Raw genomic sequence first — 20,392 nt, forward strand, 5'->3', positions numbered from 1 at the left:
ACGTCTATAGACTATGCAAAAGAGACAATCAATCAGCCCCAAAGAGTAAAAGACTACAGCACCTCTCCACCATTAATTAGATCACTTAGATCAGCATAGATTAACTCCAAGATTAACTTCACACCAAAAAATAAACAATACCTCAATCAAGAAGCAGTCAAAGAGCCATCAGTAAACAGCCCAACCAAAGAATCTCTAAGACCGCCCCCCACCCACACAGACAGACAAGTCACCAGAATATAAAATGACAGCAAACAGCACCCTGTATTAGCATTGATGGCGTTACCTAGTTAAGGGTAATGAAACATCTACAAGAAAACAAGCACACTCAGAGAGCACCAAGGACCCCTCAAATGGTGTTCTCTTTCTTTATAAGATAAAGAAATTAAATTACTGAAATATCACAGCTCAACTATAAAATGTATTGCTTTATCTGAGTTTTATTTTATCTAAATATTCATCATACAATTCCAATAGGATGCCTTTCCCAATCTACTTTTTCAGGGTTTTCATGTTCATTATAAAAACATAGTTTACATTGGGAAAAAAACCCAGTCAGATCAGAAAGCAAAATCATTCATGCTGAATTTAAAAAATAAAATAAAACTAGTAATCTAGAGAACAACTAATTCAACACAAGGTACTAACCACTTCATTTAGAAGTGAGTTTTAGTCTCCTCATTGGGGCTTATTCCTTTATAAATAAACATATGAGGGTAACCTTAAATTCCATTCAGGCCTTCATGAGAAAGCTAGGGCTAAGCAGAATAATGGAGGAGCAAAGTAGTACAGTTATCAAAAGCTTTGTAACACATAGAAACCTCCCATATAAATTAGGGACTTTATATACAATTCCGGTTTTTAACATCTATACCACAGACGTTAAACTTGCGGCATCACATTGCCATCAAGTGATGTAGATGTATCATGTTTTCCTCTTCGTGGAGCTGGGATGGGCATGGCCTACATGAGACACATCCTGCCTGCAGGCCGCCAGTTTGACACCCCCCTGATCTATATTGTAATATTTCAAATGCTTTATAAAAAGACAGGAAAAAGAAAGAAATCAGTATGTTCAATAGAATTATAAAATATAGGTAAGAAAATGGAGGGAAGACCTAATAATGAATTATAACAAATTGAAAACATATTTTGTGCAGATGACCACATCCAATGTCAGATAATTTTACTTCCTTCTTTTCCTATAAAACTTCTCATATTCCCTCAAAGATTATTTTCTACCTAGAATACTGTAACTGAATATACAGAATATGTCATAAAGAGAAACAGCAATATACCAACAATTCACAAAGTAAATAAATTCACTTGTCTAAAAATGAAAACGGCAGAATATACTGGTTCCCTATCAACATCTTAATGAACTTCACCATTTAGTTCTAAAATCTATGAAACAAATAGCAATTAATGGTTGGTAAATTCAAGACCCTGATAAAACCTGTCTTAAAAAAAAATCAATCACAATATGCTTCTCAGAAAAGTGTAAACTAACACAATTTTGTTGTGAGTTTTATTGTAAGATTGGCTTCCACTCTATCTTTTCCAAGGCCCTGAAAATGTGATTCTGCTAATGGGGGCCCCAGTGATAAGGAACCCATCAAGTGGAAGTAGTGTGTTATTGGTTTTTCTACTGCAGTTTTATCCTTGTAATCCGCCCGGAGTCAACAAGAGTGATCTGGGTGACCATATAAATTTTCTTAATAAATAAATAAAAATTGAGAACCAGTTGAAGACTGAGAGAAATAACTGAGGTGACACAGAACCAGGAAGGAGTGGCCAGAAGAAAAATTTAAAGGCACAGTACTCCCTCAGTCCCTATAACTGAAGAATGATGGAATCCCACAGATGAATTGCATAGCATCGCCATGGAAAATACATATTGCATGTTTGTTCCTGGAATAAATTAGACAAGACAATATCCAAAACATTAAAAAGTTACTCATGTGAATATCTATAAAATTTGTTGGAAAACCTATCCATCCATACTTCTTACCTTTTCCATTTATTGTTAATGCAGATGCAATGGTAGCTGTTACTGGCACTGGCAATTGTGGCACTAATGAATGTATTCTTGGCCTGCTCCCCATTCTAGCACGTTCTTCTCCAGGACCTAATAAAGCTCCAACTGGTTTTTCTGCTGCCACCTCTGGGGCTACAGAATCTTCATGATCCTGCTCAATGCGATCCAGCTTATCAGGACTTTCATTCTGAAAGCCATCTACTGCTGTCCGACTCTTGATAGGACTTTTGGGCACAAGAATTTTGATACCTGATTTTGAAAGGTCCATGTTTTTTCTACCAGAGAGAGGAGTGTTGTTTTTCCGAAACTTCTGAGCAGCAAACAGTTGATTTTTTGATTCATGGTCTTTTCCAATAACTAAGGATTTAGACGTTTTTGAAAAAGAACTATTAGTAGATCGAGAAATTTGTTTTCTTGCATTATTTGGAGATGTCCTGTTTGTCCTTGTTAATGTGCTTTCTTTTTGTTTTTCATTGTGATGTCTATTAAATTCATGTATATATTCTTCACAATTCACAAGGTGCTGTTCAGGTTCCCATGTGTCATCTTCACTCTCATAGCCTTTCCATCGCACTAAGTATTCCGTTTTTCCTTTCTTGTTTTTTCTTTTATCAACAATTCTCTCTACCTGTTGAAAGAATTAGAGATGGCGATGAAGATGTATTTGTGAATGTTTAAACATGAGTGTACAATGAAGCAATTTGAAATACAGAATCTAGAAACAATTATATTTTGTTTCAATAATACAAATTAATTTTGGCAATCAGTGTAAATAATTGTATGCTCTTTATTAGTAAGCTCAAGCAACCTTAAATGTTGACAAATGCATGAAAGTATACAATAAATTACATGATGATGACTAAAAAGAAAAATGGTACTAATGTCATACATATTTTTAATGTTGTACGCTGCCTGGAGTCATAATGTATGAGTTGGATGGCCATATAAATTTATTTAATATATAAATAATACATATTTGACATTCCTTGATGGGAAGAAGTCTGCACTTCAGTTATATAACAAGTATTAATATATTTATTGCCATCATAACTAGGATGCCTTACTCTCAGTGACATAATCCTAAACTTCTACAAAGGGAAAACAAGATTATAATCATTGGTGAACATCTATCTTTGGATGTTGGGCAACCTATCTTGGGCAACTCATGAATTTATTATCTTTAAAATGTTAGAGATGGGGAAATGGCTCTTTAATGGGCAAATTAAGAATGCAAAATGCTTTTAAATTCATTATTAATGTCATCTTTCAATATTACTGCCAAATCATTAAAGACATAGAACATAAAATAAAATAAAAATTCTTAAGGTGACAGTAATGTAAACCATAGTAGTGTATTAGTGGAAATCAGTTCTTGGGAAATCATAAGCAACTATAGATAGAAATAATTTGATCTATTAGTGTTATTCACATATTCATCATATTGGAGATAACAAAAATAATACATCACATTTCCTCTTGATGTCCTATTTGAATTCTCAGTGTATTATCTCCCTCTCCTTATGCTTACCATGCATAATGTGTACACAATACTTGGCTTTCTATTTTTCTAAAGTAGGACTCTGTTAATATTTTTGCAACAGACCACTCAAAAATGAAACTAATCTATAAAGTGGCTACAAAGAGAAGATGACAATAAAGAAACACTAAAATCTGGGATGCCTTAAAATCGGATGGAAATTTAGTTTTAAATTTTCAAACGAAGTGTTTCAATGATTGTAATGATCACATTATTTTTAATATGCTTAAAATATATTTATTTGTTCCAAATTTAGTTATTTAAAATATTTGTTCTTGGTGTGTCTTTATAACAAATATTTCTACACTGAATACATGACACTGCCATAAATAACCTGTTTGCCTGCTCCCATAAAACAGAATGCCATAATGGAGAGGTTGTTGATAGTACATAATTCTTTGCCTTAAAATATATATTCTCCAGATTTAACAGATTATACCATTTTACTAAGTAGCAGGAATTGAATACATGAGTATTTCATACAAGAGCATATTGTTGCTACATAACTCCCATCTATTTTTTTCATCATTTGAGGATCTACATCTTGCAAAAATCATATTCAGTGTTATCCCAGTCAGAAATATTGGCTCATGAAATGCGTATAGTATAGCAAAAGTGATTCCTTTCTACAAATTTAGCATTCCTACGTAGTGTAAGTTTTTCAGTGTATTATATAAATCACATCTATCAAAATATAAAGTTATCCTACAAATCCATGGAAATGAATCTGCTGAGATAAGCATAAATGTATCATATATGCAAATAATTTACAAAATTTGCTTTGATTAGTTTATTCTTGTAAAGGAATGATAAATTTAAAACCTAAAATCCAACAATAGCAGTTATTCATATACTGGTGAAATGTTTTAATCAATTTGGTAATTTGATGAGAAACAAATTAAAGAGACAGACAGACAGACCGACCGACCAACTGATCTAGTCAGAAATGGAAATTGCTGAAAACCTGTCTTTATGCACATTATTGTTAAACAATTTTCATTTTAAGTAGCTGATATCTCATTCTATATATGTATACCAAATGTTTTCATGAGATATATAACCGTGTGTGTGTATACCTTTATTAAATTTCAAAATAAAATAAAATAAAATACAAACTAATATACTTCACTTACAAACTAAGTGAAAAGGGGAAGGGAATAAAAGGGAAAAAGTTAAGTGACAAATACACACACACAAAAAAAAGTGACTTCCAACTTTTTTCAGTAGAGACAATCATAAAATATAAAATACCTCTCTAAGTTTAAATAAATAATTTCTTTTTGAAGGAGATGGGCAGTTCAGAAATATGAAAAATATATAAATAAATAAATAATTAAATAAATACCTAAATACCTTAGTTTAACTTTAATCTAACATATAAAAATTTACTAACTGTAAATCAATATATTTAACAAGCTACAATATTTTCCTAGTCAAATAAAATCTAATCCCCAAATACCATACTATTTATCCTGAGAAAATAAGAAATTTAGCGCATGCAATAGATTTTTAAAAAATTTATTTATTTTCATTTGCGCACCTCCGGGCCTCCTTTCTCATCAGCAAAGCGTTTGAGGATTGCGTCCCTGTAGCCTTCGGCAGCCCTTTGCAAAAAGCCTTTGCCAGCAGGAACAGAGTTTTGGAGGAAGGGTTGGGTCCACCTTTCCCAAGCTTTGCTGATGCTGACAAAGGCTTTTTGCAAAGGGCTGCTAAAGCGTACAGGGCCGCAGTCTCCCTACAGACTTCGGCAAGGAAACAGCAAATGGAGGGAAGGCCTGAAGCCTTCTCTCCATTTGCAAACGTCCAGGCCTCAATTCTCAGAGAGCAGAGGCCTAAAGTGCGAGATCATGCGAGATCAGTAGTACGAGATCTCGCGCTACTGATCTCACATGATCTCGCGGTACGTTAGGTCTCTGTTCTCTGTGAATGCACCAAAAGCCTGAAGCAACAAAGTAGGCAAAGAAACCACGACAGAGAGGAGATCTTCGCAAGGTAAGTGAGTCTCCACAGGCAAAGTGTCTGTGAAGACCCGACCCAGGGTGTGTGTGTGAACAGACAGGGCAAACATTGCAGAGCCTCTGTGGTCGTTCGTAAGGGTGAACAACTGTCGTGGTGCTGCAACATTCATAATTTCGGGACTTGTTCATAAACGCTAGGGAGTGCTTATCACATAACTTCGAACGTTTGCTAAGGGAACGCTCGTAACCTGAGGATTACCTGTACAACATAAATTTCATTATATTTAGTTTTGTTATGTGAATTTGCAACTTCGTTGTCAATTAATTCTAAAATATAATTTGTAAAAACTCTTCTATACTGTGGAACTGGTTCTAGTCTATTAGTGAAATTCAGTATAGACCGACCTCATTTAGGTAGTCTTGTACAGAGATCATTCAGTGTTAAAACGGTGATGAAAAAGTAACTTTGCCACCTATCTTTGCATTTAAGACTTTTGCAGGTCTGTAAAGCAAGGGAAAACTGAAGTAAGATCATTAACACAGTTGCACTTTCATGTAGGGACTGCTTCACTTAACCAAGTTGTTGGTCTCAATTGTGATTGCTAAACAAGGACTTACCTGTATTTTATACTCCTATCCAGTGGTGAAATCCTCCTTGGATTGCCACTTGTTCACTATTTGTGCATGCACGGCATGTGCCAATACGTGCATGCGTGATGCGTGCCAAAAACACGCTGTGCGCGCATGCAGAGTGCACACCAAATGCGCACTTTGCACAGAAAAAGACGACTACACTAGGTAAGTAGAACAGCGGCGGGGGGAACAGCTGTGTTGCGTGATTTAGCTTTGCTAGAAAGCAGGATTTCCTGCTTTCTAGCGAAGTTAAACTGTGCAGCACAGCTGATCATAGGAAATACCAGTTCCACTGAACCGGTAGCTTTTTTTTTACTATTGGTTCACCCGAACTAGTAGTTTTTATCACTACCGGTGTGCCCGAACTGGAGTGAACCAGTAGCATTTCACCCCTGTTCCTATCCTTAAAAATCCAGCACGCATAACAGAATGAATCTAAAAGAACTATTTTCCACTCTCCAGTTCTGGATCCTGACGCTAAATAGCCTCTAAGTCTGTTAGAAAATATAATATTCTCTGATTTTTGTTTTGTCTATTTCAGTTTATTTGACTATGGGACAGGAGAGTAGAGCCAATAGGACTTTAAAGTATTTTCATATTTAATTTTATAGCAAATTACACTGCTTAGCATCTGGAATGATTTAAGAGAATCACAAATCACTATTGCTAATATGCCAACTTATTTACTGTATTTAATTTAAATATATGTATATACCCTCCCCTCATCTCAAACCAGAACTCTTGGCATCTCACAATTTAAAAACAACACTATGCAATAATTAAGCAGAAAAAAATAAAAAACAGAAACAACAAAAACCTGGCACCATACTCAAACTCTCTTGATGCAACCCATAATAATCCCTTCTAACTGTAGCTTCAACCTATCCCAATGCTTTGAGGGAAAGCCAATTCTTCAGTTTTTAGAAGGTTCAATGGGTGGGTGGGAGGGCGAGCTGCCCCAGAAAACATATTAAAACTTTATTAGCTCAAACAAACCAAGTCATGCATGATTAAAATTAATTTTTGGATTCAATATAGTTTAATGAAATTCATTCTGAATATAACTTAAAGGCATCTTCATTGTTGGCTTCAAAATGATAATTCAGTACTATCTTTAAAATAGTATTTTCCCTTGAAAATTGGTCACCATCACCTTTACATCTGCTAGATTACTCCCAGTGGTGGGATCCAGCTGGTTCACACAGGTTCGGCCAAACCTATTAGTTTTTTTGCATAGTTTGGTGAACTGGTGGTTCCCACCACTGGCTGGCCCCACACTGACCACCAAGGTTGCCATTCTGGGTGGGGAAGTTGCAGGGGCATGACTGGGGGCTGCACTGATCAGCTGGGAGGCGGCAATTGACTGGCTGCCCCGATCAGCTGGGAGGCTGATCAGTCAGTTCAGTCAGACCTTCCAACTTCACGAGATCTTTTTTCCCCAAGAAGTTAGAAGGTCTGACTGAAAACCTTTTTTTAATTGGTAGTCACATGGTCTTTTGTTGCCCTGTATGCAGGAGAACGGAGCTGGAAAGCAGGCTAGTGAGTGAATGGTGGTTGTTCTGGAATGGGGTGGAAGTGAGGATTTTGCATCATCTTTGCTCTTGGATGAGGTGAAAGTGAGGATTTTGCATTATCTATGCTTTGGGATGGGGTGGAAGTGAGGATTTTGCATTATGATTGCTTATAAGTAAGAAAGAACCAGTAAAAGAGGAATGGAAAAATCTCTATCTGTATATCAGTGCTTTTCAGTCTTGGCAAGTTTAAGATGGGCGAACTTCATGCTGCCTTGGGAATTCTGGGAATCGAATGCACTTTAAAGTTGTCAAAGTTGAGAAGCATGGGTCTACACTAGAGTTTAGGATTTTACATTCCTTTTTTATTTAGAGTTTGGTGCAATTAAATAAATCAGTAGTTTCCTTAACAAACAGTGATTAAAGCAATATGAACCATTACTGCACTTTTTGTGAGAAACAAATTAAAAGTTAATATGGGCTTTGATGATTAGATATGAGATTATATGGAAATAAGGTAGACAAATATTCATTTTAGAGTAAGAATTTAATATATTTTTTACTTATATCTGTACCAAAGAAAGTGGGAAGTCATTCTTTTTTGGTTTTCCTTCTTTTCCTTTCTCTTACATTTTCACTCTTTTTCTTTCCTGAGCCTTTTCTCTTTTCAAATCTGTTTTTTGTTTATCCCTTAGCTTTTTTTTTTTTTTTTGATGTATGAAAGATCAAATACTCAGCCATTATAATTCTACATTCCTTATTTACAGAAATCATATCAAAATTTAGAATGAAATCCACTAGGAGCCATCTCATATAAGGCAGGCTCTGAGTCCCTCTAACCAAAAAGTGTTTATCGATAGAAGAGAATATTTGTAGCTCAGGGTTGAACTGTGGGGTCCTTGGTGCTCTCTGAGCTTGATGGTTTTCTTGCAGATGTTTCATTACCAAACTAGGTGATATCATCAGTACTAGAGAAAGGGCGTATCAGGTAAGACCAACCCCATTCTCCTAAACAGTGGGAACACCAGTCAGGCATGGGACATACCAAAGTTCATTGTCCTATAGGGAGGGAGTAGGCCAGACCCGCAAATCATTGTCCAAATGGACTTCCTGCAGAACTCTCCTACCAAAAGAAGCATCTGCCGACGCGTAGGAGTCCAACCGATAATGTCAGATGAAAGGAGTCGGGGAGGCCCAGGTGGCCGCTCGGCATACTTCCTCCAAGGAGGCCTGCGTGGACCAGGCAGCGGAGGTGGCAGCGCTCCTGGTGGAGTGAGCCATGATGTTGTGAGGAACTGGTAAGGCATGAGCCTCATAGGCCATGAAAATGGTGGCTCTGATCGACTGCCCTAAGGCGGTAGCAGTCAGTTTTGAACCCATGGAAGCAGGTTGGAAAGAGATGAAGAGTGCTTCTGTTCGCTGGAAAGAGGACATACGGGAAATATAGATCCTGAGGGCCCTGCGAATGTCCAATGTATGCCAGACCTTCTCTAGCCGATAGCGAGGAGAGAGACAGAAATTGGGGAGCACAAGCTCCTGTGACCTGTGAAAAATGGAGTTGACCTTCGGGATGAAGGTAAGATCCAACCATAATACGACTCTATCGGTGTGGAAGATGCAGAGATCCTGACGGATAGACAAGGAGGCCAGTTCCGATATACGGTGGGCTGAAGTGATGGCGATGAGGAAGGCCACCTTGAAGGAGAGAAACTTTAGGCTGACTTCACGTAATGGCTCAAAGGGAACCTTGGTTAGAACTGATAAGACTTTGTTAAGGTCCCACGTAGGAAAACGGTGGATGACAGAGGGGCGAAGGTTAGTAGTGCCCCCCCAAAAAATTCCGAATGAGTGGATCCTTGGAAATGGTGTCCGATGAACCACACATCAAAATGGAAGAAATGGCAGCTACTTGCCGTCGAAGAGTGTTGGGGGCGAGACCTGACCTGACAGGAAGCCGTCCTGCATTATGTAGGATTATGTATTATGGAGACAGATGTAGCTACAATCTTGTGCCTCTTGCACCAGATGGAGAAGGCCTTCCACGTTGTGTCATAGATGCGGTTGGTGGAGGCCCTGCGGGAAACCTGAATGGTATTAATGACCCCGAGGGAGATGTGGGCTCCCGTCAGGAGGAGCCGCTCAATCTCCAGGCGGTTAATTGGTACCACTGGGGTTCTGGGTGTACCAGAGACCCTTGGAGCAGGGAGATCCGATCGTCAGGAATTCTTCAGCACTGTGCCACCGAAAGAGACATCAAGTCCGCAAACCATGGGCACTGAGGCCAGTGTGGGGCTAGAAGAATCAACTCTGTCTGCTTCTCCAGGAGCTTTCTGCTGACTCTGGGTTTAGTGGAAGTGGAGGAAAGGCATAAAGTAGAAGACCAGGAGGCCATGGGCTGCGTAAGGCGTCCACAGCCTCTGCTCCCGGAGTGGGAAATCGGGTGAAGAACCTAGGAAGCTGATGATTGTCCCCGGATGCGAAGAGGTCCACCGAGGGAGTGCCGAAACGGGACGTCAACTCCCTGAATAGGAGAGATGAAGGCTCCACTCCGCTTGGTCTATCGGAGTGCGGCTGAGTCGGCCCGGACATTTGCTGCTCCCGATATGTGTGCCACTCGAAGGGAGGCCAGATGAGCTTTCGCTCAAAGCCCCAAATGGAGGGCCTCCTGCATGAGGGCCTTCGAGCGGGTCCCTCCCAGCCTGTTCACATAAGCCTTGGCAGAGACGTTGTCCGTCAATACTAGTACGACCCGACCTAGAACCTGGTCTTTGAAACTCAGAAGGGCAAGGTAGACGGCCCGCAGTTCCGACACATTGGTATTGTGGCTCAGATCCAGCTGAGACCACCGACCCTGAGCCATGTGAGGACTGAGATGGGCCCCCCAGCCGAACAGGCAGGTGTCTGTCGTGAGAACTAGCCGGGGCGGTTCCTGGAACTGTTCTTGGCTACGGCATTGGAAGTCCACCAGTCCATGGATTTGAGGACAACTGGAGGAATAGGAATCCTTGACAAAGAAGTGCTTCTGCGCGCACGTTGGAACAGAAGTAGTAACCACTGCAGCTCCCTGCTGTGAAGACGAGACCAAGGTATAATGTCAAAAGAAGAGACCATTTTTCTGAGTAGGCAAGACAAACCTAGTAGGGAGGCCGAACGCTATCTCAGGAAACGACCTGCCAGGTCGATGAGGCTGGATTGGTGGTCCTGCGTCAGAAAAATCTCCAACCTGACCGTATCTATCACAGCTCCAAGGTGCTGGAGTCGGGTGGAGGGAGTTAAATGACTCTTAGACCAATTAATTAAAAAGCCATGATCCTGCAATATCTGAATAGAGGTGCATAGGTCTTATTGGGCCAGGGCTTCTGACTGAGACAGGATAAGGATGTCATCCAAATAAAAAAGAATTCTAATGGGAAGGGAATGGATGTGGCCAATCAGGGCCGCCATAATCTTAGTAAACACGCTGGGGGCTGAATAGAGCCCAAAGGGCAAGGCCCTGTATTGATAATGCTTTCCATTATAGTAAAAGTGGAGGAATTTGCGATGGGCAGGGAGAATGGGGACATGGAGATAAGCCTCAGTCAGATCTACTGACGAAAGAAAATCTCCCTTCCTAATGCAGAGCAAAATTGTTTGAAGGGACTGCATTTTGAACCGGCGATAGATGATATATCGGTTCAAAGACTTAAGATCATGAATAGTCCTCCAGCCCCCCGAAGCCTTCTATACCAGAAATAAGCGGGAGTAAAACCCTTGCCCGTGTTGGTCCTGTGGAACAGGTTGTATGGTCTTGATAGCCAAAAGGTGTTGGATAGCTGATTCAACCTGGACCTGTTTGGTCCTGTTCTGAGATATAGGGCAGCGCAGAAACAGCTTCGGGGGAGTGGAGTGAAATTCAAAAGAGAGGCCAAATCTGATAGTGTCCCTGACCCAGGTATCCGTGATGGTTGAGTCCCACTGACTGGTGAAGAATGCCAGATGCCTCCCAATTAAGGAGTCGGGGGGTTGTCTACTGAGACCTCTGGAAGGGACGGCCTCTCCCACCCCGAAAGGGTCTCTTGGAAGGGAATCGCAAACCCTGTCTAACCTGGCCATCCTGATATTGACCACTTCTGGCCTGAAAGGAACATTGAGAGCATTGCTGGTAATACTCACTGTCTGAGCCTCGAAAGGATTGGGAGTGAAAATAGCCCTATTGCCGAGATTCTGATAGTCTAGAAAGGGATGGTAAAATTTTGTGTCGATCCTTAGTTTCAATTAGAAGCGGATCAAGGGGAGCCCCAAAGAATTTGTCTCCTGAGTAGGGGGAGGAAGCAAGGTGCCATTTATTCCTGGCGTCAGCTTGCCAATGTCTGAGCCAGAGAAGACGTCGTGAAGTAACTGATGTACCGATGGATTTGGCTGCGAACCTGGCAGCATTGAGAGTGGCATCCGCCGAGAATTCCACCGCTGCCAGGATCTTACTGATGTCCTGATGAGATCTCAGATCTGTGGAGGGAATTCTCTCCTGTAACTGCTTTAGCCAGAGAATGGATGCTCTTTTGAAAAATGAAGCGGCAGAAGCAGCCCAAACCAACCAAGCGGAGGCCTGGTGTCCTTTAATTAGAGTTCTCTCAGTTTTCTTGTCCTCCGGGCGTAAGAACTCCTCCAGAGGACCCATCAGATGAGAGGAAGAAGATAGTGCGTCTACTGTAGGAACTTGCAACAGATGAGAAAAATCCAAAGCCATGTTGTAGAAACATTTGTCTAGACCATTAGGGATAGGACCGGAGCTGGGAAAGGCCCACTGCCTCTGAACTACATCTGAGAATAATTTGGGAGCTGGAACGATCTCCATTTGAATAGTAGGTTCTTCGAACAAAGATGTAGTGGGATCAACTGCTGCCGGGGCAGAATCTGCCCTTGAGGAAGTGCCCCCCAAGCGAGTGGTGGTTTGTGCCTTGAATAACAAGGAACAGAACATCTGAGGTTTAAACAGCCCGACAAAAGAAGGTTGGTCGGGTTCTAGACCCTCATCATCGGAAAGATCCTGATCTAAGGGAGTCTCCTCTTCTGAAAGAGAAGCCTGACTGGCAGAAGCTGGAGAAACAGTGATCCTGCGATCCCCTGTAGATCCCTCTATTGGGTGAGATCTCTGCGACTGGTTGTGACGACTGACATACTCTGAAACCTCTGAAGATGCCCACTGTTGGAGGCCCTGGGAAATGTCCTGCCTGATGGCCTCCGATATCAAAATTGCCATGGCGGGTGGGATCTCTGGGGTCTGTTGCTCAATCTGCCTGAGTCCAGATGCCGTGGGGGTAAAAGTTTCCGCAGGTCTGCTGTGAACGGGCGAGTGACTAGTAGAGGAAGGAGGAGGTCGCTCAGTGGGAATAGAAGGAAACACTGAGGCAGCATCTGCAGACTGAGAGGCCTCTCCCTGAACAGACACATCAGGGGACAATGATGGTGTGGAAGGTCCCTGAATGGCAGAAGCAGATGTACACACTGCAGTAGTGGGTGAAGGAGAGGAAGGTATTGCTCGTGAAAGAGGCCTAGCCTCCTTGTCCACAATCTGTTGAGCCTTTTGAAAGGCCCGTTCCATGGCCTTATGGTGCCTCTCCTCGTCTTTGGAGGTCTTAGAGGCTCTGGTACGGGATGGGACTGAAGGCTCCAGAACCCTAGCTTTATTGCTGCGGTAATGAGTACCTGAGGTGCCCTCTCCAGGGTCATTCTCAGGGCGCCTCTTCCCCTTGGTGCTTGCCACGCGGGATGACTTGGACAAACTGGCGTCTGCCATTTTAAATGAGTTGTACGCTACTGTGTAGGCCGAAATTCCACTCCCCAAAGGGCTTCTGCGGGTGGATTCCCAACCCGCTACTCACTGTGCCGCTTTGGAGTTGCCCGGGAGTCCCAACCACCTCTAAGCGCCTGCACGCGCAAGGCCAAAAATTTCAGCCGCTGTAGAAGCCTGAAACTGCTAGCAGTCTGGCTTGAGCGCAATTGATTCAAGTGCGGAATGAAGCATTGTGCCAAACTCGCTGCTGAGCTACGGCTCTAAAATGCAGCAATCCACACCCGCTGCCGATGTAACGCAAGCAGGGTTCCTCTGCTAGCACAGCGGAGCAAGCTCGTGTGCGCCGCCCTACGGAGCTGCCGGCCAGCAGTCCGATGCTGCCATGTGGCCCTCAGCAGAATCAGGCAATGCCTTTCACGCTGGTACGATAGCTTAGGTCGATGTTAAATAGCTCAGTGAGAATCCTGAAAAACAAACTCAGAAGATTTTCTAAGAGAAAACAGACACGTCTGTCCAGGACCAGACCGAATAAAAAAACTGGAGAGCTACAGGAAGAGGCGGGGCTTAAGAAATCATCAGACTCAGTCCTAATGTTTAGCCCATGCCTGACTGCCGTTCCTGCCGTTTAGAAGGGCTATTCTGCACCACTCCCTCAAATGTTCTTTAAACTACAGAGTTTCCCAGCATTCCTTTAGGAACCTCCAACATGCAAACTATGGTTACTCACCCTAAAATGAATCCTCTTTACCTGAAGCTTCAAAATTTTCTGTTTGCTGGGAAGATGTGTAGCTAAAAGTCTACATTTAGTGTACATCTGACTTTGAGGATATTTCTCATAACCAAACAAAAGTGTATTTTCTGTGCAGTTCACACCCCTTGCTCACTGGATCTGGATGTCACAAAGCAAAGCCATTTTGTAATTAACCCCCGCGCCCCATTTTGACTGGCAGAGTGCTGCAGGAGGCTGAGTGCTGTCATGCCCCTTGGCCATGCTCATCCAGCCGGTCATTAGGGCAGAGAACCGGTTGTTAAATTATTTTAATCCCACCACTGATTACTCCAAACTATCTCTCTGTTGATTCTTGGTAATACCAGAAGAATCATGTATCGTGCTTTGTAATCGTGCTTTGTGTGATGATACTATTCTATTTCAACTTGCTTTAAAACCTTGAAACATATTGAAGATTTATTTATTTATGTAAAAGATTTGTATAGCCATCCATTTTAACAACAACTTTGGGGGGCTCACAATAATAAAATAGGTTTCCTTATAAATGATAAACAAATTATAATGCAATAATTATAAAATCTAAAACCATAAAATAAGAAAAAAAAACCCCAGCATTTCAATCATCCCCTTGGGATGCCCCACAACTACTTCCAGATAACCTCATTCTGTTCCACCCCCAGGATAAAAAGCCAGGTCTTGATAGCCTTCCAAAAGCCTTTTTAAAAAAAAGTGTGTGTGTGTGGGGGGGAGAGGTTGTAAAATCATCAGGAATAGGGTGTTCAATAATGTAGGGGCAGCCATGGAAAAGACACTCTGCTGTATGGTAAGAATTCAGGAAAGGGGCTTGAAGTTTGCACATCCTAATCTGGTAGGATGTGTAGATACTCTCAGATTCAGGAGGTCCAGTAAATAAATTGGTCCCTTGCTATGTAAGGCTTTAAAGGTGAAAAACAGTACCTTGAATTGCACCTAGAAGAAACTGGAAACCAGTGAAGCAGAGGTGGGTTTCAGCAGGTTCTGACCAGTTCTGGAGAACTGGTAGCGTAAATTTTGCGTAGTTCAGAGAACCGGTAGTAAAAATTCTGACTGGCCCCGCCCCCATCTATTCTCTGTCTTCCAAGTCCCAGCTGATTGGGAGGAAATGGGGATTTTGCAGTAACCTTCCCCTAGATTGGGGAGCGAATGGAGATTTTACAGTATCCTTCCCCTGGAGTGGGGTTGGGAATGGAGATTTTACAGTATCCTTCCCCTGCCACGCCCACCAAGCCATGCCACACCCACAGAACCGGTAGTAAAAAAAAATTGAAACCCACCACTACAGTGAAGCTCACAGAACAGGGGTAACATGGGAAAACCTAGGAACTCTCAGTACTGCACATGCCGCTGTGTTCTGGACCATTTGTAGTTTCCAATTGAGCAGCCATATGTAAAATTCTCTGCAAATATTCCAAACTGGAAGTGACTAAAGAATGAGTGACCATGAGCAATGCCTCCTGACCCAGGACAAATCTGTACAAAAGCCCTCACAAGCCATGGCAGCCACCAGCATCTTAAGAAGCAGTGGAATCAAGGAGGGCCTCAAACTGTGTATGAACTCAATGTGTTATACATACAAACACACACACACACACACACACACACACACACACACACACACACGTTTGAAATTCATTCTTTAAAAAAGGTATTCTGATCACTTCTGGAATGACGATCCTGACAGAGTTCAAACAAAATACTGTTGAACTTCGGAAGAAAAGAGGTTTTCTGTGCATATTCTGTGATTTTGCTAGTGGGCAAGGCAGCGCCATCTGAAGCAGACTTTTCCTTAAGAATAAACAAAAATCAGATGTCTTGAAAATCATTGTTTAATACTACCAACCACATGTTAAAAAATAATAGAGCTAGTACTGTATTCTGAATATTCTTGTTCAAACAGTAGCATGGCAAGATCTGTCACATGAAATAAACCTAATACAACACTAAAAATAAGTTCTACTCAGGCATTTAAAATTAAGCAATAAAATATTGTGTCTTCTTCTTGCAGCTGAAATGGCAGCTAAGAATTTATTAAATGTAATTGTAGAAATAAAAGTCACATGCCATAACAATAGATAATAGAAGCAAGTGATCTGACAGGGATCAGTTGGCATGATAATAATTTAAAAACCTTTATTAGATGATATCTGCAGAGAAGAGATGAGGCTAACTGAAGATAACATTCATGATTTGTTTTATGATTATTTTAATACAATACACACTTTTAGACAATTATACCTATATTTTAGCTATTTACTTTTCGAAAACAAATTGCAAAATGTATGTTCATGTGTATTGAAAAGTTATTTTTTTTTATTTCCGTAGTTAAATTGTGCAGATACTTCTGACTATAATCCTCAACTTCTGAGAAACTCAATTTTCAAAGCAATCCAGTAAACAGTGAATATGATTGATACAATTAATATTGGTTTTCTTTGGGGGTGGGAGGCTCATTCTTTATGCAAAAATCTAGTTCATTTTGAATACTTAGTTTTCTTCAATGCAGACAAAATCATTTATTGTGTCTTTATACATGAAAGCCACTATGACCTGGAGGCTAAAAAACAAAAGCTTATATAGTTATGTATTTTTATATATTTCTGTATTTTTTAGGTGGTGGGTAAATCTTTATCACAATCTTTGACTAAAATGTGTACATAGATAAATGATGAAGATGGATGGATAGATATAAAATATACATTAAAATAAAAAAAAAAGTGAGTTGAAGAGGAAAGGAAGAAGAGGAGAAGCTAGTTAGGTACACATCAATATATTGCCAAAGCTATCAAACTGCATTGGATTATATGTATACAAACTTTGTGTACTAGCAGAGTTATCTCATGTGAGAAAAAGTTCAGAGATTCTTCCCATCCTGCTTACAATCTTTTTGGACTGTTGCCTTCTGGCAGAAGATACAGAACAATTAAAACTCAGACCACATATTTTCTGAATAGTTTTTATGCCAGAGCTATAATTGCACACAAAAATGAACTAAAGGGCCACCATCGGTAAGCTGTTAGACAGCATTACTTGGTCTGTTGTGTGGATGTTTAGGTAGTTTAGGGGTGGCGAATTGTGGTGAGTAGGAGTGTGTTTGGGAATTGTTATGTGTGTTGGACCTGGTCTTTGGGTGTTAAGTGAATTTCGTTGTATGGGTATTCTGTGTATACACGTACAATGACAATAAAGTTATTATTAACTCCACATACCGTATTTTTCAGAGTATAAGACGCACCTTTTTCCTCTCCTAAATGGTGAAAATTTAGGTGCATCTTATACACCGAATGTAGCCCCGCCCACCCACTGGCCTCTACCCTTTGGCTTCTGCCTCGCAGCAGTTACCTCCTTGCAAGCAAACAGCAAGAAAAAGCAGCTCCTTTCAGCTTCAGCACAGCCTAATTAGCACAAGTTGATTGGATAGGCCTCCCGACTCTCAGCTGATTTGCTCTCAGCTGTTTTGCGCAGGGCTCTGCTGCTTGCTGCAAAGAGGTAAATTGCTGGAGCAGATTTTTTTCTTTGTGCTAATCAAGCTATGCTGAAAACGAAAATGAAAGTAAAGCAGTCTGTTTGCTGTTTGCTGCAACGAGGCAAAATTGCTAAGAGGCAGAGGCAGAGGCAGAGGCAGAAGGAGATTTCTTTTTCTTCTTTTCCTCACCAAAAAAGGTAGGTGCGTCTTATACTCCGGTGCGTCTTATACTCCGAAAAATACGGTAGTTTTATTATGATCAATGATCAAAACTGAATACAATTTTAGAACAATTACAGTAAAAAAAAATACAGACCATTATAAAATAAGATAAAATGTGATATTTTTAAAAAGTCTTAAAATATTATCAACACTTAAACATATTTATCAATTATGAAAAACAAATGGAATAACTTATTTACATTTTAATTCAATAATGAGTAATTTTTAGGCTACAGTGTTAAATCTAGTAAAACGGCGTGACTTTGTATCCAGTACTGTTCTGCTCCAGCTCCAGATTCCCGAGGATATTGACACACACCAACGGTCCTTATCAAATTTATTAAGTAGCAAGAATAAACCAAAGTCCGGCAAAGGTTGGCAGCCAGCCCAGAAAACAAGATACGATAAGACTTTTCCAAAAATGCTCTGATGATAATTACAAGTTGTTTCCAGCAAGAAACTTACTAATGGCGTGTGATTTAAATAGGCTAAGGGAGTGGCCAATTATCCTCAAGTCTTACTCTCGAGGAGACTTCCTCCTCCTGAGTAGCCACTCCTGCCTTTTGGCAGCCCTGCGTGCTCGAGCATTGAGAAGAGGCTCCTCCACTTCACTCTCTCTACTTGAAGGAGCCTCTGGAGGTTCTGAAGGTCCTGGCTGAGCCTCTGCCTCCACATCCTCTTCAGCCTCCTCGCTGTCCGACATGAGCGCCGGCTGCGCAGGCTGCTGGCGCGACACCACACCAGCCTCCTTGTCATCGGGATCAGCCACGATCCACGAAGGCCGCTGGCGGGCCACAACAAGTACTGGTGCTAGAGAACCAGAATGGTGTGTTGGTTAATATACCAGGGGAGAAACTAGGAGACTGTGACTTCTAGTCCTGCCTTTGGCATGAAGCCAGTGGAGTCAGTCACTCCCTCTCTGCCCTAGAAAAAAGGTAATGGTAAACCATTTCCAAAAATCTTGCTCAGAAAGCTTTAGAGAAGTAGCCCAGTCAGTTGCCAAGAGTCCCAATGACTCAAAGGCATCCCTCTCCCCCAGACATCCTCCCCCCCCCAAAGCTACCATTGAGTGGTACTTAACTTTGTAAAATCATACGGTAACCGTTTTCAAATTCTATCTAGAGTTATCCTAACATTCTAAACTGAGGAAGCTAAACTATCTTATGATGAATATAAGTAATCCTTGACTTATGACTATAACTGAGTTTCGAATTATGGTGGTAAATTGTGTCAGCTGTTAAGAGGACAACCACATGACCACGCCCAATTTTATTACCTTTTTTGCAGCAGTTGTTAAGCGAATGTAGAAGTCAATAAAGCAAATACCATGACTGTTAAGAAAATCTATTGTTCTCCATGGGTGCTTTTTGCTGGAAACTGAGTCACTGTAAATAGCTATAAAATGCAGGCTAATTGCCAAGTGCCCAAAATGTGATCATGTCACCATGAGAACTCACTGTAGCTATTGGAATTTTGAGTCTCGGTAATATGTAGTCCTGAGGAGATTGTTGCAATTTATGCAATTCAACCTGTATTAATATAGGTTGAATTGCCCATTTTATGACTTCCAAAGGAAATCCTAATCTGTTTAATATGGCAAACATGTCCTGTTTATATATTTTATCAGAGGCATTTTCAGAATCACATAGTAAAATTGTAAATTGATCTTTGTTTTTATTAAAGTTTATACTAACCTAATATTGTCTCTTGCTTGCCTAATTTTTATAAATTTGATCATTCTTAGTAACAAACAATATCACTTGCTGTAATGTATTTAGTAACACTGTTAAAACCTTTTTATAAACATTAATAAATGGGCTGAATGATAATTAGCATACTGAATGTGATCAATAACTGCTTATATTAATATAATGCTATTTAAATGCTGCTGATAAAATGCCCTTATCAAATATCTCATCATTCAATTGACAAAGTTTTAGCACCAAAAGATTTATAAACATTTTATATCACCTAATAGGGAATCCATCCAATCTGGTATTTCACTTGCCATTTTAAAATCATTTGTTTAATCTCTCATTCAGTAGAGCAAATAAAAGGTTTTTTTTCTGTATCATCTAAATATGGTAGGTTAATTCTATTTTTAAAAGCCTCTATATCTTCATTCTATACATTCTCTGGTTTGCTATATAATTCTGAATGGAATTTTTAAATTGACAATTTATACCCATTGAAGTTTTATATATTTTATCTCTCTCACCTCTAATAGTTGGAATCACTACCCTACATTTCTTTTGCTTTAGGCAATTAGCCAAAATGTTGCTGTGTCTTAATCAGTCTCCCAGTTAATCATATTATAAACATGTGAGCATGAATTCTGTCTGTTATAGATAGCATTTCATTCATATTTGTTCTTCTGTATTTGTAATACTTGCCCATAGATATTTCAATTCATCTTTCAAATTATTTTCTCTTTTATTTTTAATCTTGCTTTATATGATGCATAAGCTGTGATTCAACAGATATCTTT

At 40.4% G+C, this 20,392-nt stretch overlaps 1 protein-coding gene across 1 annotated transcript in view; it reads right to left on the reverse strand.

The window, feature by feature from the left end:
- Positions 1 to 20,392, reverse strand: part of CDYL (chromodomain Y like) — a 159,462-nt gene that overhangs the window by 85,461 nt on the left and 53,609 nt on the right. The window contains exon 2 of the mRNA XM_070942534.1: positions 2,012 to 2,666. Within this exon, the coding sequence (XP_070798635.1) occupies positions 2,012 to 2,666 (655 nt within the window). The remainder of the gene's footprint in view (positions 1 to 2,011; positions 2,667 to 20,392) is intronic.

Source organism: Pituophis catenifer, unplaced genomic scaffold (assembly GCF_029215685.1).
Source record: "Pituophis catenifer annectens isolate HBS135680 unplaced genomic scaffold, rPitCat1.0.hap2 SCAF_3, whole genome shotgun sequence".
NCBI classification, from domain to species: domain Eukaryota; kingdom Metazoa; phylum Chordata; class Lepidosauria; order Squamata; family Colubridae; genus Pituophis; species Pituophis catenifer.